This window comes from Morone saxatilis, unplaced genomic scaffold (assembly GCF_004916995.1).
Source record: "Morone saxatilis isolate NCDOM2014 unplaced genomic scaffold, NCSU_SB_2.0 Contig8, whole genome shotgun sequence".
NCBI lineage: Eukaryota > Metazoa > Chordata > Actinopteri > Moronidae > Morone > Morone saxatilis.
The window spans coordinates 27,459,305-27,469,752 of NW_023340257.1; the positions used below are offsets into that span (position 1 = coordinate 27,459,305).

The window sequence follows — 10,448 nt, forward strand, 5'->3', positions numbered from 1 at the left end:
TTTTTGTCATGGGGCCCAAAATTCCTGGCGGCGCCCCTGCCTCCACCCATCCCTGCTGTCCATTATATACTGTAAACAGTGAGACTTCCTCCTGGCTCAAAGGAACCAGATTCTGCACTACAGGATTTACATTTAATCAGCTTTAATCAGCTTTAATCAGGGTTCCCACAAATGATAGAAACACCTGGAAATTGAATAAAATGAGTTTAAAACTGTTGGGAGGATGAACTTTGGACACTGAGAAGTAGAATCATCGAGTCTATTGTTTCCAGAGCTGTGAGTGAAACTTTCATATCTACATTCATATATATATATATATATGTGTGTGTGTGTGTGTGTGTGTGTGTGTGTTTGTGTGTGTGTGTTTGTGTGTGTATCAACCACAGCAACGAAACAGCTTATATAACGTTTGTGAGCGAGTGCTGTCTGGCTGCTTTAATGCAGATTCACTGTCATTTATGTTGTTTTTACTTTAAATATTTAATTAAAGCAGTTTGATAACCACAACACCAACTACTGCAGCAGCTGTCTGTTCACTGTGCATTAATATTAGTGCTGTGGTTGCATACACACTGTAAACCAGCATATCTTAGTAAATGAACTTAATCCTCTGAACAATCTTATGAATTAAATTGTTTTGACAAGTACTGTAATAAACTGCTTTAGTGGAAAGATGTTTTACTTTATTCAGACACATTTAAATGAGTTAAAGAAGTTTAGTAAGTATGACTCTGATATATTTATTAGTTTTAAGTTCAATTAACTAAAGGGAATTAGTACAATTAGCTTATTTTATCCAAGTTACGTTAACTTGAGTAACTTTACTTGAGTTATTTGTATTTTTAGGAGCTTAAATGGTTTAAGGTAATCCGTTTTAACTCATTAGGTTTTATAGTTTTAAGTAAAATAAAAACATTTACTGTGTTTTATTTACAGATAAACCTCTGAAGTTTAAAATATGGATCTCATTATCACTTCTTTACACTTACACAGTTTTTTTCACCATGGCAACCATCTGTTTATCGCTGTCAGAATCTGAATGTGTGCAGAAGCTGCTGTCACATGTGAAGACCTGATACAAAACCAACAAGATCGTATGTTGTTTATAGATTGAGAGGAAACAGGAAGAAGCATATATTTTTATATTAATAATAATAGATCTATAGATGCTTTATTAATCCCCTTTGCGGAAATTCAAGTATCTAGTAGCTCAGACTGTTATCATACAACCAGTCATTGCGCTCTCCCTCGCTGTCTCTGAGCTTCGGCTGCAGTTACTGCGGCTTCAGTGTCTGTAAATCATTGAATTCTGGACAATATCGGGACAATGTAGGAATTACAACAAAGGGAATGTTCATGTTCTCCACTGGGAACTCTGACTGACTCAATCTGTGTATTATTAGCTGAGCTCATTGGAGCAGATTGTGATGACAGTTCACATATTACTGTGCTAATGCCAGCTAGACAGGACAAGCTATTACTGTGTACTTTTTTGTACTTTCAATATTAAAGAACTGAATCATTGTGACTTCCAGAGCTGAATCAGTCTCTCTGGCATTTAATCACTTTCCCAGTTTCTTTTTTAAACTCACATTCATCAGAATTTACCTTGTTCTCACTTATCACTCCCACACAACCGACTGATATCTGTCACTTAAATGTAAGAGACCCACAGTCAATATGAAATAACCTTTATTCATCACTCGACTGCTGGAAAACCCTTAAACAGCTGCCTGTGTGTGTGTGTGTGTGTGTGGGATGGGGGGGCGTGGCCTGTGGTCAGACTGACGACAGCAACACGCTGCTACAGGAAAACACTTTTCATCCGTCTGCAGCTTCCGCAGCCCCGAGCACATGAGCTGCTCCAACACACCGAATGAAACGCACCCCGAGGACCTAAGGAGAGCCCCGCAGAGTCCTCAGGGATCCAACACGTGGTCCGAGGACCTGTGAGCCCCCCCCCACTAACCAGAGAGAGGGGCGATAGAGGAGGTAAGGGTTGATTCAGACTGATCTGTGTTCATCCAGCTGCTTATGTGAGACAGGAACTGAAATATAAAACTGTTTGATCATATTCAGAGTCTGACTGAAATAAACTCTTATATTTTATTATATATTTTATATTTTATTAAAGAAATATAAAATTATTATTAAAGAAACAGATGTTTTCTCCTGTTGATGATTCAGTTCCAGCTTTCAGACACCAACCCAAGACTTTATTAATAACTCAGAGTTAATGACAAGAAATTGACTTTTTTTCAAAGCAAAAACAAGAAACTAATTAAAAAGTAACATGAAAGGATCGGTTGTCTGAAATGTTATATAATGCCCATAGGTTTGTTTAAAAGAAGTCCCAGTGAACAGCACTGGGACTGAATACAGCACCTGATGCTGACGGATCTCTCCAAAAAATATGATCCATTTTCACCCAAATCACTGATAAAGTTGTGTGTTTGTACAGTAATCAGTGAGCTCCGGCGCCCAGAATAACCTTAACACCTAACTTATTTTGGTACTTTAACGTCTGTAAGTAATAACTATACGTTCAAACTTCTCTCGCTGCTGCTTGCACACTTTATCTGTCCCTGTCAATAAGTTCCCAATTACATTAATGATTGCACACAGGCATAAAACCTAACAATAATCCACAGAAACACACAGTTTAACTTCAAGAGAACAAGAAGAATAACCTCCAGTGTAAAGGCCACAGTGAGGCATTTTTCTTTTACATTTCCATGTAATCGGGCTGCCACAACCTGTGACCTTTTCATTTCCATACAAGTCCTGATGTCACTTCCTGTCAAGCTGACTCAGTTGGGTCATTAAACGATTCTTTAATCTGCATTTATGGTTTGTTACTCGAAAGAAGACTGACTGATGTTTAGGTGAAATCTGAGATCTCCCCCGCCGCCGCCACCACCCCCGCCCCCGGCTGTGCCTCAGGCGGTAGAGCGGTTACAGGTGTTGCAGACGTTTACTGTTTATTTAATAGATTAAAATTTTAATACTGTTAATACATTTCTATAATTATGTAAAATTAGTGACAGTAAAAAGTATTTGTTGTGTAATTTTTCATGGATTTGTTTGTTAATTGACAGATATCTTGTAAATTATGGAGGTTTTCACCACAGAAACATTGAATAAATGTTGTTTATCAGTGTATAAGCATTGGTAAACTGTCCAAATACAGTCAGTGTAAACAGCAATAATTACTGTAATTTCACAGATAATGACTTTTATAACAGTTGAATAACTTAAAAAAAAAAATCTGTTATTTTACTGTATTTGTTTGGCACTCCAGCTGCTGGGTTAGAGGTTAGTGTTACAGTGGTACAGTGTAAGAAATGTAGAACTGAAATATTAGTAACAGCAGCTCTGTAGCTGCGAGTGTCACATCACGCAGTAGCTGCGTTGTGTGAGAGTGAAGCGAGGGAAAGGTTCCTGATTTACGACTTCCTGCTGCAGACAGACTCTTGTGTGCGACCACAAAATCTGCTTTGCATCGTGCACAACAGTTCGTCTGTCACTTCCAGGACGTCCAACGACACAAACGTAGCTCATCCTTTATAACATACAATGCTGACAGATTACAGAGTGCCACTCTCATATATGAAGTGAGCATTGCTGTAGGCTAATGTGGCTAGCTTACTCAGGTAATTAACATCATTACTTTAGAATATGCAAACATACAACACATAAACTCATTCACATAATATGGGATTTACATGTGTACTCTGGTATTTATGGCAGAAAAAGTATTTTTTTAATCCGTTTTATCTGCTAAAAAGTTGCAAAAAATGTCTAAATTGTTGTAAATTGGCTATAAATTATTAAAATGAATGCAAAAACCCAGAATGTCATGCAATTATTATACAGATGGACTTTCTCTCAGCGTTTCTGCACAGAACCATTAACACAAATTCAATCAACCTCTGTGAATTCTGCTCAAACTTACAGTTTTCACCACAACTTTTCCACAAATTTGAACAAGAATTGTAGTTTTCGTAGTTTGTCAAACGTCGGCAAATATGCAACGATTTTCTTAAAATTAAAACAATAAGAGCAGAGAATGATGCAAACACTCGTCTTTCTGTCTTTCTCGGCTCTGATTGGTTGTTTTGGTTCGGGCCCGGTGGATTCTGGCAGGTCCCGTTAGGAGCTCTCAGAGGTCTCATGAACTCCTGTCGGGGTACAGTGAAACGTTACCGTAGATGCAGATTGAGAAGGTTTTGGGGTACTTGGTTATATAAATTGGTTTCTTCTGCTCTTCCTGTTTCGAACCAGATTGTGAACCAAACCACAACTAGATCAGCTTGAAGAGTCAGACTTCCTCTAACAGTCTGCAGTAAGCACAATATAAAACTCTCTCTGTTCTCTCTTCCTTAGCTCAACTTTAGTAAACTATTTACGGTGAACGACAGCGAACAGGTGAAGCTCTCCCAGGATGGGTCCTTCCTCCAACTCCAGCGCCGGAGGAGCCTTTGATTGCATCGTCAACGACCAGATGGGACCGTTCACCGTCCTCTACATCCTCATCTTTATCATCGGTCTGCCTGGAAACCTGCTGTCTGTGTGGGCCTTCATCCGCAGTCCCAGAGCCAAGGTAGGACCGGTTGTTTAAGGTTTATTAAACTGTAACTAACAGCGCCACCAGTGGCCGTTCAGTGAACTGCAGTCAGCGCCCAACAGAGACAAACACCAAACGCTGTAAAATAACTGACAATCATATTTAGAATCATTTTATTTGGACTGTTATTGTAATAGGATGTTATTCAGGAATCTTTTAGTGATGAGTGTGTGTGTGTAGCAGCAGAGCACCAGCGTCTACCTGGTCAACCTGCTGGTGGCCGACCTCCTGCTGCTGCTCGCTCTGCCCTTTAAGATCCTGAAGGACCTCGGGGCGGCGCCCTGGAGCCTCATGGTGTTCCACTGCCAGGCCAGCGCCGTCACCATCTACATCAGCCTCTACGCATCCGTCGCCTTCCTCGCCTTCGTCATTATCGACCGCTACCTACAGGTTTTTACTCTCGTTTGATGTTGGTTTCTTTGTAAAGAGTTAATGGTCTTAATGTCAACTCCCAGTGGTACCTGATGAACCTCCTCTCCTGCAGGACTGCCACGGTCTGCACTATCTGCAGCTGCTGGAGGTCGGCTTCGCCTGGCTGCTGTCGCTGGTCGTCTGGGTGCTGCTGCTGCTCATCATGGTGCCCAACATGGCTCTGCCTATAAAGGAAGTAAAGGTACTGGAACTGGAACTACTGTTATGACTTCTTCTACTACTGCTGCTTAACGTCGGTTCCTAAAACCCAAGACGAGTCCGTTCAAGTCCGAATCATATTACATTATATTATATTATATTATATTATATTCAAAATAATAAGAAACTTTTTCAAAATAGTAACTTTGTGTAATAACTAACTATGATCTGTGTGTGTGTGCAGGAGCAGCCCTACCTCAGCTGTTCCTCTCTGAAGAATGACCTCAGCCTCCACTGGCACACCCTGACCGTCTTCCTCTGCATGGCGTTGTTCCTCAATGCCTCCGCCGCCGTGCTCATCTCCAGCGGTCTGACTCTCAAAAGACTCCTGGGCAGTCGCAACGACCCCAAACTCTGGGTGGACGCCAGGCAGGCGGCGGGGAGCGTGGCGGCCATGGTGCTGGCGTACATGCTCAGCTTCGTGCCCTACCACGTGGTGCGGACGCCGTACACGTTGGCACAGAATAAAGTGATCACAGACTGCGCAATCAAGAGGCAGCTGTTTCTAGGGAAGGAGTCGACGCTGATGCTGACCGTGCTGCACCTCTGCTTCGATCCACTGCTCTTCTTCTACCTGAACGCTCCGTTCAGACAGACGGTCCACAGGTTGTTCCCCTGCGGCGGGAATCAGAGCAACGGCAATACAGCGGAGCGGGAAATGATGCAACCTACAACGCCTGTACGGCAGGAGGACGCCGTCTGAACCGGTTCAGAGACTGTTCGTAATGCTGGGTCATATTTTCAACACCACCTCAAATAGAGTGAAAATCTTCAAAGGAACACTGTGGAGAAAGAACATGTAGCCTAGCTTAGCACAAAGACTGCAAGCCTAAAATAAATCTTGTAACTGTGAAAGTTTCCACCAATGTGATTAAAACAGAAGGGTTCGAGATAATGAGTTAAAATGTGGAGAAAGTCTCATTATTTTGACTTACAGGATCTTTTTTTTTCATCATATTGGCAGAAATTAGTTTCAGTATTTAGCAGCACATTTATAAAAAACACCTTTTCACACGAGATGAGTTAAAGTTAAATGTTATTTTATTCATCGAATCAGTGTCATGATTTCAGGACTCCTGATTGAATTGAACTTTTACTGTGTATTCATTATTTAACTGTATGTATCATCCTCCTTCTCATAATAAATGTATATGTATTGTACTTTATTAACAGGTCTGTTAATACAATATCTGAATGTTTTCTGATGCTGTTAAATGTTTTTTAATATAATTAAAAATAGATTAAAACCTGCTGTATATTTTGAACTGGGTGTCGTTCTGTGTTTGGACCAGCAGATGGGAGCAGCGGTCAGTGTTAATCCAGAGCTCTATCAGTTCCCTTTAATACAACAAAAGACTTTATAAACTTTATAACAATGTAAATCAGATAGCTTTATGAGGTTGGAGGCTTTTTAAACAATGTGCATGAAAGAAAAAGGATCATTTAAAATATATTGATAATAATAGAGTAAGACAAAAGAAATAAGTGTGTTCTTTATGTAGAAAGTTGCTGTTTTTGTCACAAAGATATTGTTAATGATGTAATTATCATCAACTGCCTCACACTGTACAGATTTAATCAGAAACAATCACATGTAACAATATTTGCTTGGAAAAAAAAAACATCATTGTGACACGTAAGTGAAGCTCTGAATAAAAATATCTAAAGGTGGAAATACAATTCAACAAGTTGTTTTATTTCCAAATCTTCAGACAGTTTGTGTGTTTTTTCATTAATTTAAGTCTGAATGTGTCCAGATCAGATCATTAAATTAACCTTTAGCTTTTGGTGTCTGTATTTGATTTGTGATTCATCGTTTGACTTTGTGTGTTTTATTTAGAGACTCACGCTGCTCCCAGACAGAATATTTAAGAAATGCAGCACCGGGGGTCGAAGGGGGGCAACAGTTGTATGGAGGGTTGGTAACAGTGTATGTGGCAATAATGAGCTGGAAGATCATTCTGAGTTTGTTTTACTTACAATTGAACAATTGTTTGAGTTCAATCAACTTAATTTAGTGTCTTCTTCACAGAAAGGAATAAAATGTAGCGGTTTGGACCTACTGTGTATATTTTTTAAGTTTTCTTAAACCCCTTAAAAACCTTGCGAACCCCTTACGAAGCTTTAGTGACCCAGCAGGGATCCTGATCCCCAGGTTTGGCAACCACTGGTTTTCAGTGTTATATGTGAACAGATATTCTGGTACGAGCCACCCAGCGACCGTCATCCAGTGTTCAGGGTTTCATACTCGGTGCTCTAGCAACTGACGCTTTGGGAGGGTCAGCGAATGAAACACACCTCAGAGTCTGAGGAGGGTCCACATGACGGGAATGAACCAACCTGTAGCCAGACCTCCAGACCTCCAGACCTCCAAAACCTCCAAAACCTCCAGACCTCCAAAACGTCCAGACCTCCAAAATCTCCAGACCTCCAAAACCTCCAAAACCTTCAGACCTCTAGACCTCCAAAATCTCCAGACCTCCAGAGTTTATTTAATTAATGTCATAATCTTTAAAACTAATGATCAGGTGACCTCTTCACCTCAAGGTTGAGCCATGATGTGTTTTCTATTCTCTTTGGATGGAGCTAGGCTGGCAGTTTCCACCTGTTTCCAGTCTTTATGCTAAGCTAGGCTAAACATATTTCAGACTTATATTGCACACAGATGAAACCATCTGACTCTGGAGGAGAAAATACCTTTTTCACAGCAGCCAGTTTAATATGAAACAGTCGGGTAAACACAGACAATGACATTAATTAAGGCTCTGTTCTATTTAGTGTAGCAGAGACTTTCCAGTGAGCCTTAATCAGTTCTCTGACTCTGTTTGACCTGAATGGAACGGAGCCTTAATCAGCACCAAAATGGCCGCTGTGAAAAAGGCCTATAAGAGGATTTCTCCTTTAAAAAGAAATAATTAGTTTAAAACTGAAGCAGCTTTAAAATAAATCTTCTCCTCCGAGTTTTCCTGACGGGTTTCTTGGTGTCGGAGCTTCGACCCAGCTGGCCGACGGCGACCCGGATCTGGTCTCCCCAGACCCGTTCAATAGGAAACATCTGGACTGTGTGTGTGTGTGTGTGTGTGTGTGTGTGTAAAATAAAACACACACACTCTAAAATTAGACCCTGAAGACTCTGATATTAGCTCACTTCCCAGATATGGAGCTAAACACACACACAGTCATCGCTGACATCATCTGAGAAACATTACAGTTATTAAATGTTTGACGACATGTTGGTGATCGATTATTGATGAACGTTATCAATATAACATCAGTGCTGTTATTGTTCATTACTCCGACTGCAGTCATTACTGTGAGCGGACAACATCGTTTCCATGACAACAACAAGCTCAAAAACAGATCTCTGATAATAAAAACTTGAAATGTCGATGAGACGGGATTAAAATGTTGAAGCTGGGCAGTCGGATATTCAGTAAATGTGAGATATTTTCTTTCTTTCCTTGTCTTTATTGTCAAATAATAATTAAACGTATATAATAATGATAATAATATCTCAGTTTCTCTCTCACTCATTAAAAAAGAAAGCATGTTGACTAAAAGTTGTAATGACTTTGTGACTAAAACAGATAAAAAGGACTTTTGATCTGAAGAACTTCATACCAGTATCTGTCCCCAGCAATATACAGAATATACAGTAGAAAATATATTAACATGCCTCCCTTCCCCCCGACTTGGTTGCGTCCCCTAGTGGAAGGTATCTGTGTTTAAAGTCAGTGGCAGCCGTTATATTGGGGGACTATTCCTTTAAATGTGAATTAAAATGTCAGTATAGTCCTCGTTCTAAATGTGCATAAATTATTATTATAAATTAATATTCATAAATATCATAGAATTGTGGGAAATTAACTTTATAATATCTGAGGTGTCTCAACTGGACCCCCCGATGTCTAAAACATGGTCACACCCTTCGCTGCCAGAACCGGTTTTAATGGAGAGACAATAAACTAATTCAGTTTGTTCCTGTTTCAACAGATTTGGCTGCATAAGGAAATGTCTTTGTTCGGAGACTCTTTCCAAGAAAAACGACCTCTGCCGGCTGTAGAACGATGACTGTAGTCCATCGGGAGCAAAGGAGGAAGTAGTGACTATAAAGTCCACACAGGGCGGAGGTCAGTTACAAACAATCATTATGTTCTTTCCCTCGAGCTGTTTTTACTCTTAAACACCAAAACGTCCAGTTTCTGTCACATCTGAATGAATCGAGGATAATCCCTCCAGATTTAGCATCTCTTTTTTATTTTAAAGACACAATAAACAAAACAAAACATAAACATAAAAACAGCATCACATAATAAACACTGCAGATACACAGAGACAGCGAGCTCACACTTTAGTGCAAAGAGTAAAATTATAATAAATATTATAAAATAAAATAAAACATAAAATAACAACAAAATTAAATAAATTATAATAATATACAATAAAATTAAATAAATTAAAACAAAACAAAAACAATTATAAAATAAAACAAAATAAAATATATAATATATAATACAAATAAATAAATGAAAACAAAAATAAATGAAATACAATATAATTAAATAAAATATTATGAATTAAAATAAAATAAATGAAAACAAAAAAAATATAAAATACAATATAATTGAATAAAATATAAAATAAAAAATAAAAATAAAATAATATACAATAAAATAATATACAATAAAATAAAACAAAATAAAACAAAAATAATAGAAATACAATAAAATATATTGTATTGATGAGTGGGAACCCTGGTCAGATCTGGTTGGTGGTCTCTGTACAGGAACCAAACTGGACAATGTCACTGTTACCGACCCACCAAGAAACTGTTTTTTACATTTAGGTTCAAACAAATGAGACCTAGCGAGTTCATCAGTGAGCTTTAGGTGTTCTTTTTTAATCTTCCAGTCTTTATGCTAAGCTAGGCTAACCTACTGACTGCAGACACATCCATCTAAACACGGCACCCAGAGAACGAGCTTGTTTCCCAAAATGTTCAACCATTCCTTCAATCTCCTCCTCTCCAAATATTTTCATTCTCTCTCTCTCTTTCTGTCCTTTTTGAGTCCGACCGGTCACCAAACTGCCACCAGACGACCCTTTTATAGAGCGAGAGAGGAAGAGCGAGAGAGACGGAGGTCATTTGGTGTCGTGGGAAACGGCTCTTAAACGCACACACACACACACA

At 39.2% G+C, this 10,448-nt stretch overlaps 1 protein-coding gene across 2 annotated transcripts; it reads left to right on the forward strand.

Annotated features, from left to right (window-relative positions):
• The first annotated feature begins 1,768 nt into the window (after positions 1–1,768).
• gpr171 (G protein-coupled receptor 171) lies at positions 1,769–6,884 on the forward strand. Of its 2 annotated transcripts, none has more exons than XM_035679523.1 (5): positions 1,769–1,992; positions 4,387–4,603; positions 4,808–5,017; positions 5,112–5,240; positions 5,442–6,884. In XM_035679523.1, exons 2-5 carry the CDS (start codon positions 4,445–4,447, stop codon positions 5,958–5,960), a joined length of 1,017 nt encoding a protein of 338 aa, XP_035535416.1. In that variant the 5' UTR covers positions 1,769–1,992; positions 4,387–4,444; the 3' UTR covers positions 5,961–6,884. The 2 variants fall into 2 exon arrangements, with proteins under 2 accessions (XP_035535416.1, XP_035535417.1); XM_035679524.1 differs by having other exon boundaries at positions 4,811–5,017.
• Positions 6,885–10,448: the final 3,564 nt, after the last annotated feature.